At 41.2% G+C, this 18759-nt stretch overlaps 1 protein-coding gene across 1 annotated transcript; it reads right to left on the minus strand.

Moving 5' to 3' along the window:
* Nucleotides 1-476: 476 nt before the first annotated feature.
* SEC22B (SEC22 homolog B, vesicle trafficking protein) lies at nucleotides 477-18468 on the minus strand. The gene is made up of 5 exons (XM_039326023.1): nucleotides 18310-18468; nucleotides 17620-17729; nucleotides 14396-14556; nucleotides 12958-13104; nucleotides 477-2264 (listed from the first exon to the last, which is right to left on the minus strand). The coding sequence occupies exons 1-5, from the start codon at nucleotides 18382-18384 to the stop codon at nucleotides 2110-2112; spliced, it is 648 nt and encodes a 215-aa protein (XP_039181957.1). The 5' UTR covers nucleotides 18385-18468; the 3' UTR covers nucleotides 477-2109.
* Nucleotides 18469-18759: the final 291 nt, after the last annotated feature.

The raw sequence follows: 18759 nt of genomic DNA on the forward strand, positions 1-18759 counted from the left end.
TCTCTAGAATTCTGGATGTAATACATCATCACCATCATTGAATTATAGGATTCAAAGGGACATTGGAGGTTCTAGTCCGACCTTGTGCCCAGTGCAGGAATCCTCATAAAGGTAGTCTTTGCTTAATTATGCTAATTAAGACCAGAAACTCTGTCATTAAACAATGTGGCCATTAGTAAAAAAAAACAAAACCCACACACACATACATAACCACACTGCCTAACAATGGCAGTATCAACAGCCCTACTTGCCCTGTGCAATATTTTCTTGAAGTATTATCCTCATTATCTTAATTTCCAGTGGAAATCTGCATAAAGCAAAAAAAAAAAAGGAATCTTTTATAGGAAAGAATAATAGATAGTAGAGTTCTTGCAACAAGAACAGGATTGGGAAACAGATTCCTATCATTTAAAAATTCAAACTGGTCTCTTGAAAATATATACAAAGACAGAAGACAGACCAGGAAACCAAATATGATTTACAGCATAAAGGTAGTCCTCAACTTATGACCACAATTGAGCCTAAAATTTCCATTACTAAGCGAAACAGCTAAATGAGTTGTGCCCCGTTTTACGACTTTTTTTGCATAACCGGTAAGTGAACCACTACAGTTGTTAGGTGAACCATGTGATTGTTATGTGAATCTGGCTTCCCCCACTGACTTTGTCAGAAACAAATGATCACATGAACCCCAGACACTGTAACTGTAATAAATGCATGCCAGTTGCCAAGCAACCGAATTTTTATTACATGACCATGAAGACGCTACAATGGTCGTTAAGTGTGAAAACCAGTTATACGTCACTTTTTTCAATGCTGTTGTAACTGTGAACAGTCACTAAACAAATGGTTGTAAGTTGAGGACTACTTGTACATTTATTTCAATGTTGACATGTGAATGGCAAGAGACACTTAACTTTGGAGCTTAGAATTCTTTGGCCTTGTCAGATTGGAGAAGTTAATTTTGTTTATTCCGTGGAATTTCTATGACATTACTGGATTCATGGAACTGAATTTGCTTGTAACTAGGCAATTCCTAAAATAGATGTGCATACCTTGTGAAGAGCTGTATCATTACAGAATCTGTTGCACGGGCAATTTATCATTTGTGATACAGAAGTTGAAAACAAACTTCTATGAAATAGAAGGGTTAATTTTTCAAAATATACAGTATATTCAAGCTCTCAGGAAGAAGTCTTTTACTGTAAGTTTGCAAGGAGGGATATTCAGGTAGTCGATGATCTTATAGATTAAAACAATATTTGTGAGGGCACTTGGCAACTCAATGTAAAATGAGAAAGATCACATCTGAATTAAGCCACAGAGTAAACAAATCTTGGTGCCGAGGACCTTCCATTCTTCTCTTCCCTTACTTAGTCATGAGGAATTCTCCAAAAGCTTCTGCTTTTGAAACTGGATGCTTCAAAATAAAATTAAATCTAATTTGGTTTAGATGGTATGACAATCCATAATCAGAAATAAGAGCTGAAGTATTTCTGCAGTTATATAGAAATATGTTTAACAGTAACTGCTGTAGCTTAGTCAGAACACACACAGCTACAGTTTATATATATATATACAGTGAAGTGAACTCAGATTATTTCCCCATTTCACTTACCAGTATAGAAGCCAGGTGAAGCAATATTTTTATGCAGTTACTAAATTAACAGGGTAACGAGTCAAGACATTTGACAATATAAAATTAGCATTGATTGGACAAACTAAAAAAATCAGTATATGTTGTTTATACACATATGCACACATGTGCCACCCTTGAAACAGGAATCACACATTCTAGAATATCCATTAGAATCCCCTACCAGGGCTGCACTTATTTTAGTATATCTATTAACAATAGTTTTGAATAGTAGTAGGTGGGTCAAATTAGGCTACTCCTATCTGTTAACTGGAAAAATGTTTTGTCTTCCAAGCATATAACTGCTACAAAAGAAAATCATTAGTCCCAGCAAGTTCTGACATTTGGAAATAGCAGGAATTCTCATTATAAGGAAATCTCCAGGCAGATTCTAATATACATCCTGTGATATTAGCTACTTAACAGTGATATGCTTTCTACTATTAAATATCCCTCAGGGGACTATTAATCTTTTATAGCCACCAGAACCGCACATAGACAATCAGCATAATAAAAAAGACAGCAATAGCAGCAAGCTTGGCATAGGTGGAACGCATGTTCAGATATTTCGCATCCTGGCGGTATTTCTTGGACAAACTGGACAGATTATTTGCTTTGGAATCCAATGCTGTTTGAAGAAAAGATAGCATGCAAACAAAAATATTATATTCATGAAATGGCAATATTATTATTTAAAAGACAGTAGATTTAGCTCCAACCTCTAAGTGTTTAAGACTGATTTTAGTCTGACATATATTATTCAATCTTTTTCACTGAAAAGTTTGCTAGATGTTATAGGTTTCCCTCAAGCAAGTAGGAAATTTTGTCTTTGATAATCAACATTTTTTAGATTAATGGGCAATGACTTAAAATAATTATTATAAGCTACAAAAGGGAATTCATGGAAGTCAAATTCTTTCATTTCCCCTAGCAGTTACAAAACCTTTTGAAAAAACTCTATGAAAGGCTAGTGAACTTTTATAAACAGTGGGATGAGGCACTGAGTTTGCAGAAAGAAAGTTTCTTATTCCTTCTTCTCCCCATCAACTATCCCCAATCTTTACATGATGTTTTTTGTTGTCTCTCTCTGTGTGTGTATGTATATGTATATATAGTCAAAAAATGTCTTTTAGAAATACAAATGTCTTTTGTTGTAATTCGTTAAATTGACTAAGAAACTGAAACATTATCCAGCAAAATATTTAATTCAGAAGCTGCTATCATTAAGAATAATTATAATTCAGATAAATTAACTTCCATAAACTCTTTGGATTATGGTATAGTTTTTATCTGCATGAACTATTAATTTTTCTATTCTAAAGTGTGTTTATCAATTCTTATTCCATATACAATGGATATAAAACAAATCTGTTAAAAATGCCATGTGTTTGAGATGTAAAAAAAAATCAGACTAAGATCACTTGAGAATATTTTCCTCCTTTAATATATAAGCTGTATAATTCGATTGAAATGCAAACTGAAATGTTTTAGGGGGGAAATAACAATAAAATGTTCCATAACATGGTTGCATAAGTGTGCACTCCCTTAAACTAATATTTTGTTAAAACACCTTTTGATTTTATGACTTCATTCAAGATAGGAGCCTATCAAAATGACACATCTTGCTTTGGGAAACTTTGCCCTCTCTTTCCTGCAAAAGCATTTCAAACCTGTCAGATTGCAAGGGCATCTCCCGTGCACAACCCTCTTCAGGTAACTCCACTGTCAACTGCTCCATTGGTAAGTGCAGCAAAAGAAACTTCTGGGACATTGTTTTTCCTTTAGTTTACTGACAATTCCACATAGACACAGAAGCAAAGCCAGTTCTGAAGTTTTCATGCAAAAAACAGCATAGTTAAAATCCCCTTTGTTCCCCTGGCCCACCCACTGTCCTTTGTCCACCAATCAAATGCATTCATTTTGTTTTGGGAACAGTCCGCTTACACAGCATTCGACCTTGAGGTGTTGGAATTCTCTCAGGCTACAGACAGTGCACCTGCATTTCTCAATTCCTTCCCAAGCCACCCATACATTCCAATCACTCCCCTCCCCCCTCCCTGGTTTCTGTTGTCTGGTTGTGAGCAGGTATGCATAGAGAGTCAGCGATGACACCTACAGATTTTCCATTGGATTCAGGTTTGGACTCTGGATAGGCCAGTCCAAAACTTTGATCTTCTGGTGAAGACATTCTTTTATTTGGTGGTATCCTTTGGGGCATACCCAAATGTTGAAAGGTGACATTCCTCTTCATGTTCAGCATTTTAGCAGAGGCCTAAAAATGTTATGCCAAAATTGACTGATCTTTGGAACTGTTCATAATTCGCTCCACATTGACTAAAGCCCCAATTCTAACTGAAGAAAAGCAGCCCCAAAGCATAATGCTGCCACTACCATGCTTCACTCTGAGTATGATGTACTTTTGGTGATGTGCAGTGTTATTTTTGCACCATACCATTTGGAATTATGGCCAGAAAGTACAACTGTGGGCTCACCAGACAAAAGCACATTTTCCCACATGCTTTTGTCATACTGTCAGAATCCAATTATATTTCATCTCTAGTTATCAATTATAGAAAACCCCATTTCTGCCTTCTCTGGATTCTGTCATACAATGAAGGGAAGGGGGTGAACAAAGGGGCTTTATGGCTCTCACTTCCTTCAGTACAACGTCAAAGGGATTGAATGTGGATAGCACCCAAAAGGCCTAATCATAACAAAGGGGGCTATTACCTTTCATGTAGTTTTCTCTGAAGTCTCCATCCAGCCGGCAGTAAGGAAAAGGGGGGTGGGAATGTAATGCCTGAGACTGTTGCTGGAAGTAGGGGGGGATTGGGTGGGGCTACTGGGAAACCCCTTAAAACCTTGAATGGGAGAGCTTGGACCCCAAGTCCTGTCTAGAACGCCTGCAACCATTTTCTCTTAATAAAGGATTCCTGTTGGAAGAATTATTGCAAGAGTTCTGTCTTCTTAAGATGCAAAGTGGGGTGGGTCCTTACACATACTTTATGTAGGTTTTTGCAAACTGGCTTGGATGTTTTTCTTTGTCCTTTCTTTCTTCCGTCTTGTCACCATATCTCACAGTCCAGACACATGAGGAATATGGGAGACTGTTGTCACATGTAGTACACAACCAGAACTTGCCAGAAATTCCTGCAGCTCCTTTAATGTTGCTTCCTGCCTCCTGACAGCCTCTCATTTCTTCATAATGTCACTTTTGTGCCATATTTTCTCCACTTGTTGATGAGTGTCTGTTCCATGGTATATCCAACACCTTGGAAATTTTTTGTACCCTTTTCCTGACTGATAGCTTCCAATAACGAGATGCCTTTGATGCCTTTTAAGCTCTTTGCAGATCATAGCTTTTGCTGTAAGAGGTTACTGAGTAAATGTCAGAAAAATCCTGCAATAACAGCTGAACTTTATATATGCTGATGGCAGGTGTGTACTATTTAATGCAGTCTGAATGTTATTGGTTAATTCTAAACACAGCCACATCCCCACTTATAAAGAGGGTGTACACTATTATGCAACCATGTTATTGTAAGCTTTTTTATTGTTCTTTTTCTCCAAGAGATTTAAGTTTGATTTTTTTATATCTACTGTAGTTTCTACTTAAAAAGACTATGTATGGTATCAAATAATTTTTATTTACATGAAATATTAACTTTTGTATTCAAAAGTGCGTTTAACAATGAATTCTTATTCTATGTAATTTCTATTGAGAAGGCCCATGTTTTTAAGCAGAAACATTTTCATAGAGGGAAAAGTTACCAGCACCTACGTGCTGTTTATTATCAATTACAAAGAGAATATTAGCTGCTTAATAACATTGCTACCTAACTGCATCACTTCTTGTCCTGTGTCATAATCTCCATTAGGAAAATTAGTATTACAGAAAAAGCAAATGGGAAATCACTCTGAGAGGCAGGCAGTAACAACTTTGAATTATGTAACACTGCTTCTCTAAATTACACAAATATTGTGATGTTGGCAAAGTTAAATTGCATGAGCACGTAATAGTTGCCTTTCAAAAGTGAAAGAATCAATATCATTTAGGTACAGAGATGAAAAGTGTTGTTCCACCAAATCAGGCAATGAGTAAATAGGGCGGGGGAGGAATTCCTTCAAATCAGAGTTGAATCATGGTGATCATGATAAACAAGTCCTTGCAATTTTCTTGGCAAGATTTCAGTGACTTCTTCTTAGAGCTGAAAGACTGTGACTTGCCCAAGGTCACCCAGCTGGCTTTGTGCCTAAGGTAGAACTAGAACTCGGTCTCCCAGATTCTATCCTTATGTCTTAACCATTACATCTATCTAGTTTTCAGTACAATACAGTAGGATACCAGACCAAACATTGGCTTCCTTACTGAAAGAGTGGAACAGAAATGTTATCAGCCAACTGCAATGAAGTTCATAATTAGCCTATTATTGAGGCACATGTTTTGCCTTCCCATGCTTTATCAGCCTATGTACAGTAAGACTTTTGTTCTAAATATTTTAACATTTAAAATTGACACTGGACAGAATACAACCACCAGTTGATTGATGCAAGTAACATCAAGCAGAAATGTTCAAAATAAATTACATTTATTTAGAGTAATAAAGAGTAGAAATAGTATAGAATCACACGACTGGAAGGGACCTTGGTTGTCTTCCACTCTATCTCCTTGCCCAAGGGAGGAGACATTGATGGGCTGCATAAAAATTTAATAAAAATTTAAAAAATAGATAAGCTGTTCCACTGCTTAATTTTTCTTAATGTCAGGAAATTTCTCCTTAGTTCCAGATTTGATCTCTCTTTAACAAGCTTCTGTCTTTTACTTCCTGTCCTACACTCAGGTTCTTTGAAGAATGTCAACCCCTTCATCTCTGTGACTGCCCATCAAGTACTAGAAGACAACTATCATGTTACCCCTAATATTACTCTTCATTAAGCTAGGCATACCAAATTCCCTTAACTGTTCCTAGCAAGGTTTAGCCTTTGGATCCTTTATTATCTTTGTTGCTCTTCTCTATACTCTTTCTAGGGCTTTGGCATCTTTTTTGTATCATGGTGTCCAGAACTGGATGCAGTATTTCAAGTATGACCTCACTAGTTCAGTATAGAGCAGTATAATCCTTTCTCGTGATATTAATACTAACCCTCTTTTAATGCAACCCAGGATTGCTTTCTTGACAGCTGCAGCACACTGCTGGTTCATATTTATGTCCACTAGGACACCATGATCCCTCTTGCAGTTACTATTGTTGAACCAGGTATCACCTATTCTATAGCTGTGCATTTGCTTTTTCCTGCCTAAGTGCAGGATCTTGCTTTTCTCTCCACTGAACTGCATTCTGTTGGCTAAGGGCCTAGGGACCACAATGCTCAAGTCTGATTTTTTTGAGCCATAAGTCTGTTTCTAAAGCTGTTGGCAATTTCCCCCCATTTTGATGTTGTCCTTCTGTTCCCTCATCTAGATAAATATTGAAATGGTGAAAAGCAGTGGGCCCAAGATAGAACCTTGAGGTACCCCTCCATGTACTATGTTTCCCTGAAAATACGACCCAATCTTATATTATCTTTGCCTCCAAAAGAGGCATTAGGTCTTGTTTTGGGGGGATAACTTATGTTTTTCATGTCACCTGCCTCGCCTCATGGCAGTGGCACCAATGACCCCGTCTAGCAGGAGCCCACGTGGCTGACGGCCCACTTATTCTGTGGTCACTCACGCAGTACATTGCGCCACTGCCACCACAATGAGGTGAGGCAGGTGGGAGAGGGGTGGAGCTGCCCCATGTGTCCCGCAGCCGCTTACTTCAGGGATCCCCAGCCAGGCCATTCCTTGCTCACGACCTTCCCTTTCACTCCCCTCCTGAGCCGGACTGCCATGCTATGAAGGATGGGTGGGTTAGGCCCGGTCTCCCTCTGCCATTTCAGAGCCAATGGGGAGTGATGGCAGAAAGCTCCGCTGCTGCTGTGTGCCGCTGGAGGGGCTTTCTTTGCACTTCACCCCACAGATCACCTGCCCGGCGGGAGCCGCCTCCTCCTTCTCCACCAACTCTCCTGTGGCTTACGCAGTGACCGGGCGGTGCAAGCCTCCCCTGCTGCCTCCCTCTGCCAGTCCTCCGCCACCGCCACTGGAGAGAACAGAGAACGGGCAGGGGAGCGGCTCCACACAGCGATGCAGAGCACTTGCTTGCTGCCCTGCGTCTCCCTTCTCCGTTTTGGAAATGGCAGCCCCATTTTCTGCCACTTCTCCCAGTGCTGCTGTAGAGTTTGGCGCACCACTGCCCAGCTCCTCTCTCTTCCCAAAAGCATTTCTTCACTAACCTACTTTCCAGCTCTGTCGCGTTTCTCTCCTGTTGCAGGGAAATGAAGTTTGTGAGACTAAAAAAACTTCAATCAGACTTCCAACTTCTTGTGGAAAAAGAAAAGATCTCGTGAAGTTGAAAGGTCTGACTGAACTTTTTTAGTTCCACAAACTTCATTTCCCTGCAGCAGGAGAGAAACGCGACAGAGCTGGAAAGCAGGTTAGTGAAGAAATGCTTTCAGGAAGATAAAGGAGCTGGGTGGTGGTGCGCCAAACTCTACAGCAGCACTGGGAGGAAAAGTGGCAGAAAACGAGGCTGCCATTTCCAGGACGGAGAAGGGAGATGCAGGGTGGCAAGCAAGTCCTCTTCTCCACTCTGCATTGCTGCACAGAGCTGCTCCCCTCCCCATTCTCTCCAATGGCGGTAACGGAAGGCTGGCGGAGGGAGGCAGCAGGGGAGGCTTGTGCTGCCTGGTCATGGCGCAAGCAATGGGAGATTTGGCAGAGAAAGTGGCACCTGCTGCTGGGCAGGTGATCTGTGGAACAAAACCGAAGAAAGCCCCTCCAGCAGCACACAGCGGTAGGGGAGCCTTTCGCTGTCACTTCCCCCTGGCTCCGAAATGGTGGAGGGGGACCGGGCCTACCCCGCCCATCCTCCGTAGCATGGCAGTCCGGTTTGGGAGGGGATTGAAAGGGAAGGTCACCGAGCAAGGAATGTCCTGGCTGGGATGGCCCTGAGGTAAGCGGGTGAGGGGCATGTGGGGCAGCTCCATCTCCTCTCCCACTTGCCTTGCCTTGTTGTGATGGCAGCAGCGCGACACACACTCTCCTGCCCCATTGCAGCAGTGAAGTGGGATGGAGTGGGCAGGGTCCTAACTAGGTTTATTTGGGGGTAGGGCTTATATTAGGCCCACCTCCCAAAATTAGGGTAGGTCTTATTTTTGGGGAAACACGGTAGATGTAGTTCCATTAAGGACTACGCTTTGAATGCGATTGGTCAGCCAACTGCAAATCCACCTCTTGATGGTACTATCTGTTTTACATGATGGTAGGAATCTACACTTCCATAATTACTTCCAGTTTGGGAAAGATGTTTAACTAAGTTAACTCTGGTGGACCTTTCCTCGTGCTCAGAAATAATAGTTAGAAAAAAACAGAAATTGTTTGCTCTCTGTTATGTAAGCAGAAACTGTTTTCCCCATACCAATTATTTGTCCATGGGTCAAATAAAATAATAGAACACAGCAATAACAGACACCTGCTGCTCTGTCTGGTTGCATTCTTCAGCTAGCATCAGCTTTCAGTTAGGCAAGATAATTGCTTGCTTGCTTGCTTAATCACTGACTAAAACAGATAAATAGTGAACAAGTAGAAGAAGGGCATGGACAGGTAAGATGAGGGTATTTCTATTGGGAAATATATGTTCTTATTGTCTCCTCTAGCAAAAAGAAAGGATGCAATAAGGGTAACTATAAAGTAGTGCATCAGAATAAGCTACATATGTATAGTTGACAGAATAAACTACCCCACCACAGACAAAAGAATAATGCTAAGGAAAAGAATGAAAGCCACTAGGTGGGCTGGAAAATCTTGACAGATGGGACACTGAGAATTAGGCAGTAGCATCTTTTCCTGTTCCCTATAATCTGATCATGGGCTTTGCCATGTTTTTGACTATTTCCAATCACCTACTGGTTCCTGCCTGCCTCTGCCTGCTTTTTATTTCTCTCAAGAAAAATAATTGACAAGGTACACCATTTCTCAAACTATTGCCAAGCTGGAAGGAACAACTCCAATCGATGGATTAAAAAAATACTGTTCAATAAGCAGTGCTATTAATGCATGCTTATTATACATTGCGCTGATTCCTCAGCATGAAATATTGTCACTGAAACTTAAGATCACAAATGATTTAGAACTTCTCACAAAATTATAATTTTCCTAGTCTATATGGTCTGTTGGTTTTTACAAAATAAGAGTATATATTTGCATTCTATGTTTCAGGTTAATTGCCAGAGGAATTAAGTACATGCTATTAAAATACAAACAAAAATTAAAAGGGCCTCATACGGTATCTAAAACAGCAGAGTAACTGCACATTCCATATTTGTTTTTTCTCAGTATGCATCTTTTGTTGCCTCTTGAGGATTAGGATGGTCCTTCATTATCTACAGCAGGGCTTTTCAACCTTTTCACCCATTGTACCACTTTTCGGATAAGGCAATATCCGAGTACCCACACTCGCCCAGCAAGGTATCAAAAACTTGACCCAAAAAAAAAGAAAAAGAAAAAATGAGAAAGTACAGGTAGTCCTCGACTTACAACAATTCGCTTAGTGACTGTTTGAAGTTACAAGTGAATTATGACCATTTTTCACACTTATGACTGTTGCAGCATCCCCAGGGTCTTGTGATTTACATTCAGATGCTTGGCAACTGATTCATACTTATGACGTGTGGGGGAATCAGTGGGTCTCTGGTGGAGGGGGATGGGACTGGGGTGGGTGCTTGCCTTCCTTCCCTCCCTTCTCTCCCATTGCCCCTTCCTTCCTTCTTTCCTTCCTTTCCTTCACCTCCCTTTGTCCCTTCCTCCTTCCCTCCCTTTCTCCCATTGTCCCTTCCTTCCTTCCTTCTTTCCTTCCTTCCCTTCACCTCCCTTTGTCCCTTCCTCCTTCCCTCTCCCATTGTCCCTTCCTTCCTTCCCTTCATCTCCCTTTGTCCTTTCCTCCTTCCCTCTCTCATTGTTCCTTCCTTCCCCACCTCCCTTTGTCCCTTCCTCCTTCCCTCCCTCTTTCCCATTGTCCCTTCTTTCCTTCCTTTCCTTTACCTCCCTCTTTGTCCCTTCCTCATTCCCTCTCCCATTGTCCCTTCCTTCTTCCCTTCCTTCCCTTCACCTCCCTTTGTCCCTCCCTCCCTCCCTCCCTCTTTCCTATTGTCCCTTCCTTCCTTCTTTCCTTCCTTTCCTTCACCTCCCTGTTTGTCGCTTCCTCCTTCCCTCCTTTTGTCTCTTCCTCCCTCCCTCCCTCCCATTGTCCCTCCCTCCCTCATTATCCCTTCCTTCCTTCCTTCCTTCTTTCCTTCCTTCCTTCCTTCCTTCCTTCCTTCCTTCCTTCCTTCCTTCCTTCCTTCCTTCCTTCCTTCCTTCCCTCTTTGTCCCTTCCTTCCCTTCCATTGTTCCTTCCTTCCTTCCCTCTCTCATTGTCCCTTACTTCCTTCCCTTTGTCCCTTCCTTCCTCCCCCCCTCCATACCCAGGAAGGGACAAGGGGAGGGGGACAGGCTGCCAGCGTGGCTGGTGGCTGTGCTGCCGGTGGCCATGGCGACACGCCAAACCTGCCTGTGCATGCACAGAGGCAGAGGCAAGCTCTGCCTAGCTCACTTGATGGCGCTTTGCTGGAAAACTTGCCCTTGTTAATTTAGCAGAAGTGCCAGGATCAGCTCTGGGCTACAGCTGATTCGCACTTCTACTAATTAGCAAGCGGCTGTCGAGCTCCGCAGGCCTGACATTCACGGGCAGACGGAGACCCGTCTGCTGAGCCGCCGCCTCCCTCCCGCCTTCCACGCCACCTGGAGGCATTGCTGGACAACCAGGCAGCCGCCTTCCCTCTCCAGCACCCTCCACACCGATCGGAGCCACCGCCGGAAAGCCCAGCTGGTAGGCAGAGTCCAGGGTTCACCAGCTGATGCGTGGAATGCGGCGCTGCAGCAGCCTCCCTTTCACCCTCACCAGTCCGAACTCCTGACGGTGGCCTCCTCAGCTGGAGCCATTGCCAGGGCCTGCACGTCCGCCGGAGAGAAGTGCGTCGGCAGCCAATAAGGACCACGCCAACGGTCCATACCTCAGAGGCATTGGAACACGGAGGCATGGGATGCAAAGCTGCACTGTGCCGCAGGAGGCAGCAGGACAGGGAGGGGGGGTTACCTAAGTCTGGACGCCTGCCTGTGAGCCAGCTGGAATGTGAAAAGGAAGCAACGTCCCAGCTGATTGCTTTTTGAACTATGCAGGCCAGATCGTGCCTTGTGGGCTGGGGGGTGGGGCTTGCGCGTGGAGAGGCCATATAAAGCACTGGGAGCAGTTCACTCCCAGCATTAACTTTTTTTTTCCACAGAGTAAAAGCCGTTTGTCAACCGTTCCTGCTTACTGGCTTCTTTTCCTGGGCTCCAGGGAGGACGTCTTGACAGTGGCATGTTTCCAGCAAAGCACCAGCAAGTGAGCTGGGCGGGAGCCCAGGAGAGCAGCTACAGCTGATCTGCGCTTCTGGGCTACTCTGCAGAAGTGCGGATCAGCTGTAGCTGCATGCCCCGATCCTGGGCTCCTGCCCAGCTCACTTGCTCACGCTTCGCCGGAAAACATGCCACTTGCTAAGTTAGCAGAAGTTCCAGGATCAGCACCGGGCTATAGCTGATTTGCGCTTCTGTCAGACTAGCGATTGTTGTGAAGAAGAGAGAGGGGAAGGGCAATATGGATCCCGCTGACACGCATGCACGAGAAGAAGTCAATCCGGTTGCTGCACAGTGAGTCCCTGGGGAGGGCGGGGCCTTGCTATGCGCTTGCACTCTTCATGCGCCTCCTGCAGGGCACATTCAGTAGAGTTCATGCAGGCTGCCGCCAAGCAGCATATTTCCCACAAACAAGTGAGGTGGGAAGGAGCGGAGTGGGGGGGGGAGAAAGGCGACGTCGCGGGGGGAGGAAGGCGATGCCACGTACCACCATCCAGGTGGTCGCATACCACCAGTGGTACATGTACCACCGGTTGCAAAGCCCTGATCTACAGGAAGTATTATTTTATGCAAAGTGGTTTGCCAGTTTTATTCTGTAACCATATATTTAAACTTCTCCCAAAATGGGCAATAGTTCATGCTATAGTTTTGCAAACTGTCTGTGAAACCGTAGGATTCCACAATAATAAGATGGGTTAGAGTTGTGGGATCTATAATAGTAAGATAGAGCATAAAAAAAAGAAAGTTCATAGAACAGGATCTATGGCCTGAAAAAAATTGAAAACATCTGGTTTATAGATCCCTGTACCTGAAAGAGTTTCGCCTCGTTGTAAGACTTCTTCAATGTTGGCTACCATGATTCTTTGTACATCTTGTAACTCTGTATTAATAGACCCAAGATTTCTTCTTGCACGGCTATCTATATACAGTTTCTTGGTTTTCTGGATATAGGTATCTGGAATAAAAAATAATTGTTCATATAAGAGTATTCTCTTTCCAAATTCTTAAATCAATTTGTATTCTCAAATCATGCCATAGAGAGAACTTATTACAAGGAATGGAAAAAAGGGTGGGTACAGGAGAAAGAACTGCTCTAGGGGAAAAAAATACAATGAACATCTTGTCTGTTAATTTCCCCAGCAGGGTTCAGTAACTATACTGATAGCAAATATAGTCATTAACCACAATATAACCTGGTTATCCTATATTCAGTTTAAATTATCTACCTCTTGTTTAGTAAAATAAAACTTCTCAAGTACAGGTAGTCCTTGTTTAATGAACACTCATACAGTGGCTGAAGTTATGACAGCATTGAATGAGGAGACTTATAACCAGTCTTGACAACCTTGTGGTCACATGACCATAATTCAGTATTCAGCAACTAGCTCACAATGATGATAGTTGCAGCGTTCTGCAGTTACGTGAGCACCATTTGTATCCTTTGCTGCCAGTTTCCAACAAGCAAAGTCAATGGGGAAGCCATCAGGAGGATGCAAATTGTGATCATGACATCATGCTTAACAGTCATGCAGGATTCAAATAACAATGGCAACCGGAATGTCACAATTGCTGTTGCAAGTCATGTGACAACACGTGACATTGCTCATTATAACCACATTACTTAACAACAGAGTTGCTGCAGTTTCAATTACTGTTAAGTGAGGACTACCGATACTGCAATGAAATGTAGTCTAATAAAGCAAAACATATAGATGACATAGGAAATGGCCCTGAAGGATAGGAGGAAGAACTGCTATCAAGGCAACAATCAGATAAGCTGTTTCTTCCAAGAAACTAGTTTGAGTAAATGTCTCAGTCCCTCCCTACCTCACACTAATAAAAATGAGGGAGGAGTAAAGCACATTTAGACTTGCAAGATTACATTAATATAGCTATTATTAGAAAAGAAGTCCTAACTTATATAGCATTGGTTTTTTAGTCTGGTCTACCTTCTAGGTTGACAGAACAATATAAAATGTGAAATACTTTAAATGCAGACATTACTGTTTACTGTGGTATATTATTCTATCTCTTTGAATCAATTCATGTATATGCCACACAATCTTTTTATCCCATCAGTTGAAGCAGAAATCAGAGAATAATTTAGATATGCAATTCTGAATGTATTAGTAACCTATTAAAAGAAAGAAGTGGAATGAGCCAACTAGGAAGGGTCATTAAGATTACTAAAGAGCTGGCCCTGAGCTACTATCCTTAAATCATTAATCTAAAGAAATAAATCTCACCAAACTCAATGAAAGAATAGGGCCTGGACACCGTTGGCACCTTTTTTCCATGTTGTTCATCAAATTCTGAGTGCAAATCTTCCAGATATGCAAAAGCCATTTTTTTGGGGAAAGCAGCTTCACATAGTATCAGATAACAAACTCCTTTTTCAATAATGTAACTATAAATGAAAATATAAGCCAATTGTTAGCCTGGAAGGAAAATGAACCCTTACCTTGGACTACTGATTTCAGTGGCCACAATACAAACAGCATTCCAATCTATATTACAAGACACAAATTATATTTAGCCTTAAATTATACTTACTTCAGAGTTCTACTGCATTTTAGACAAGAACAATGGTGAGAAAAGCTCACACCCAAGCGTGCCATCTTTTATCTTTAACTCTTATGTTTTATTGATCTTATTCAATGGGCTAATCTTGAAGAGCATTTGGAAGCTTCATCTAGTGCAGAGTGTATCAGCGCAGAGAGTCTTTGAGGCTCCTAGAGTGGCCCATGTTACACTGCTGTTCCAAGAGCTGCACTAGTTGCTAGTTTGCTTCCGGATGCATTTCAAAGTGTTGGTTATTATCTATAAAGCCCTGCATAGCATGGGTCCAGGTTTCTTGAGAACCATCTCACCCCTATGGAACAGGCCTGCCCCACCCATGCCGTCAGTCAAAAAATTCCGACTGGCAGGGTCCAGGAAAAGAACCTTCTCTGCTATGGTCCTGGCCTTTTGGAACATCCTGCCCCCTGAGATGAGATTGGCTTCCACCCTCCTGACCTTCTGCAAGAGCTTGAACACCTGCCTCTACCAGTTGGCTTGAGGAAGTACCACACTGGAGGTTGTTTGATCAACTAACAGTGGCTCCCACTTCTCCCCCATATGTTCTGTTCCTTTCCTCCCCATTCTTTAGTTTTAGTTACAATCTGTATTTTCATTGTGATTTTATTGCAGTTTTATATATTGGCACATATATATGATTTTTTGATGTTGTAAACTGCCCTGCATCAACTTGCAGTGAGATGGGGGCAAACAAATTTAATATTAAAAATATTAAATATTATTATAATTTATTTGATTGTTGTCAGCGATCCAGAGTTGTTGAGAGTCAGGTAACATCGTGTTTAATAAATTATTATTACATCTTTAACTTTTCTCTTGATGTTCTCCTTCTATATCATTTTCTTAGAAAAAAAATGTAAAATATTTTGTAATATATTTCTAAACTGGCTATGATTTTCAAAATGCAGAGAAAGAAGTGGAGAACAACTTATCTCAAATTTGATAAGATGCAGCACAAAGTTCACTTAAAAGCTTACAGTATGGTGATATAAGCAGCAAAAGATTATAGGTTTATAACCAAAGAAATGTACAATAGAAAGGCAAAAGCAGAAAACAAACTAAAGCTTGCAAGAGAGCCAAAACCAATAAAAGATTTTCTTTAAATATGTTAATAGCAAGAAGATGGAAGATGGGTTGCTGGACTCACTGCCTATTTCAGATGGAGAAATGTTAGTAAATTACCATGAAAAAAGCAAAAGAACTTAATTCCTACTTTGCCGCTATTTTTATACCTAAAGGAAAATGTTATTTCAGTAGCACAAATTGCAAACAGAAATATATTACATTGGGGAGAAAAAACATAGGAGACAAATATAAAATGGGTAATTCGTGTCTTGAAAATACTACTTCTGAAAAAGACTTGGTTGAATTCATTGATAAGCTGAACATGACTCAGCAGTATAAATATGGCAGGTGGAAGGGCTAGTGCAATTCCTGGCCACTTTAGAAGCAACATTGTCTCAAAGAAATACCTTCTTCCTCTCTACTCCACTTTAGTGGATTTTTCTAAAGTAGTATATATGATTCTGGGATCACACTTCTAAAAGGATATTGACAAGTTAAAATGGATTCAGGGGAGGAACCTATGCAATAGGCTGATGGAACTTAGGATGTTCAGAAAAGAAGACTTAGGGGAGACACGATAACCATGATCAAGTACATAAAAGAAAACTGTAGGAAAAATGGGCAGGAACTATTTTCCTAAAAACAAACCAAAAATAAATACAAATTATAGTTGCCTGAATTTTATTTAGGAGAGCTAAATTGGTGTAGAGTTAAGGCTAGAAACTGGGACATTATGAGCTCTAGTCCTGCTTTAGCACAAAGCCAGCTGGGTGACCTTTGTCTAATCCAGGGGTAGGCAACCTTGGCTCTTTTATGACTTGTGGACTTCAACTCCCAGAATTCCTGAGCCAGCCATGCTGAGGGAAAAGGGAGAGGTTTCCAAGCTGAGCCATACTGGCTCAGAAATTCTGGGAGTTGAAGTCCACGAGTCATAAAAGAGCCCAGGTTGCCTACCCCTGGTCTAATCACTTTCTCCCAGAAAACCAATTCTGAAAACCTTGAAAAGAAATTGCAGGGACTTATTCAGGCAGTCACCAGCGAGAATCAAACAGAATTGAAAAGAAGAAAAATAATTCATTTAAGCCCAAGGAAATATTTCCTGATGGTAAGATCTGTACAAAAATGGAATATTCTACTATAAAGTTGTGGGGTTTACATCACTTTTTAAGGAAAAGATTTTAAAACAATTTTTTAAGAAAAACTGTGGACATATGGTTTAATAAGTTTTTCTATACATTGCAGAGGACTGGACTACATGATTCTTATGATCCATTCCGGGCCTAGAATTCCATAATTCTATGAACCTGCTGAGTTCTTCCAGACTGAGGAACTGACTCACATTCCTGAATGCTCCTTCAAGAATCCAAGACCCTCTGAGGCTTACAATACTTACAAGGCTTACTTACAGATTACATTTAGGCCTTTCTGAATCTCAGTTGGAGGGAAGAGTGCCCAATAACTCTTACATAGTTACTTGAATCAATATTTATTTGTAATAACTAAGGATATTGTCAAGCATTATGTTCCACTATTAGCTTGATACAATTATGCTTTTAGATTGTATAATTTTCAACAGCAAATGAAAATTATTGGAAGTTCTCTTCAGATCTCTCATATCAATATAAAATAGTTTTATGTACAAATGCATGTCCCTTGCTCACCTTTCTCCTTAATGTGAGCAGAGTAAATTTTGCAAAGGATTAAGCTGATAAATTGAAAACTGACTTTAGCACACCAAAATCTTCCAAGACTATGCTTTAAAAAAGATACTTAACGTTGCTTCTCTTAAAGTTTAAGAAACTCACCAAGATTTGCTATTTATACTTACTGAAAAGTCATTGGTCCAGCTTCTAATGTGCATCTGGTAGGAGACTGTTCATTGAGCTTCCGAAACAATTGCTTGGCCTGGCTCTGATACTGCTGCAAATCTCGACCTGACTATGAAAAAATAACAACAAGCCCCCCAAACAACAAACAAATCTCCAACATACTTCAACAAATTTAGTCAAATTATGGTGAATAATTAGAAAACAACCAGATCAAAACTTGGATCTTATGGCATTTTAAAACAAACATTTGTGGACTATAGTCCACTTTATTAAATCAACTAGGTATATATCTGCAGATTCCTGTTCGCCAGTAGCATTCATTAAACAGGTTAAATAAAGAAAAAAATTCCTAACTGTATGATCCATCTTCCTCTAAGTGGGAGTGGGGGAGAATGAGCTCAATTTAGACTCATTATCTAATGCTGTAATTTTGTTATACACTTCAATAAATACATAGCAAAATTCACAATGTTATTTCTAACCTAGACAACAAGCATTTCGTAGTAAATAAAGAAAAATTAACCCTAAGCAACCCCATTGGTTTTATTCCTAAATATCTTTCAATTTCAATGCTATCATTTAGTGAGTACACTTTAAATGCTTAAGCTGCATTGTATATATTACTTAATGAGAAATTAAATCCTGAGTAGAAAGGAAGGAGGGGGAAACCCACAGTATCTCACACTCACCTGTTCATCTTCCTGCATAGAAGCCGCTAAAGGAAGCCCATCAGCCACCCGCGCAATCATCGTTAGAAGCACCATCTTCTTGGACGATCAACACCTACAGATACGGTATCCTGCTTGCTCAAGACTATACTGAGTTGGCCGGAAGCTGCAAAACCAAGTTCCGGATCCCTATAAGAACTCTCTTGCCTGTTTCCTGTGCAATCGTATCGCCGGTCAAGAGCGGAGGTTCCCAGATTTTGGGTTCCGGTAAAAGTAACGGACATTTTTTTGTTCCTCTCAGAAGTGGTGTTGGGGGATGGTCTTCAACAGCCCCGGCAAGGATCGTAAGCATGAAGGTCTAAGTGTCATCCGTTTTAGCGATGGCAGTTCCACAACACAGTTGCAGAGAAGTGCGGGCGTTCTAAGGACATCCCGACTTGGAGGGGGACATCGACAATTATGCTATCGATT

This window comes from Crotalus tigris, unplaced genomic scaffold (genome assembly GCF_016545835.1).
Source record: "Crotalus tigris isolate CLP2741 ecotype Arizona unplaced genomic scaffold, ASM1654583v1 scf7180000024339.11422700, whole genome shotgun sequence".
Classification (NCBI taxonomy): Eukaryota; Metazoa; Chordata; class Lepidosauria; order Squamata; family Viperidae; genus Crotalus; species Crotalus tigris.

Excerpts from the sequence above, each read along its gene's own strand:
- SEC22B (XM_039326023.1), bottom strand. The coding sequence starts at position 18,384 with ATGGTGCTTCTAACGATGATTGCGCGGGTGGCTGATGGGCTTCCTTTA. Across the intron at positions 14,557-17,619 it reads GCTGGACCAATGACTTTTCA|TTACATTATTGAAAAAGGAG; the intron begins GTAAGTATAAAT and ends TTTCATTTATAG. Across the intron at positions 2,265-12,957 it reads ACGAGGCGAAACTCTTTCAG|CATTGGATTCCAAAGCAAAT; the intron begins GTACAGGGATCT and ends TTCTTCAAACAG.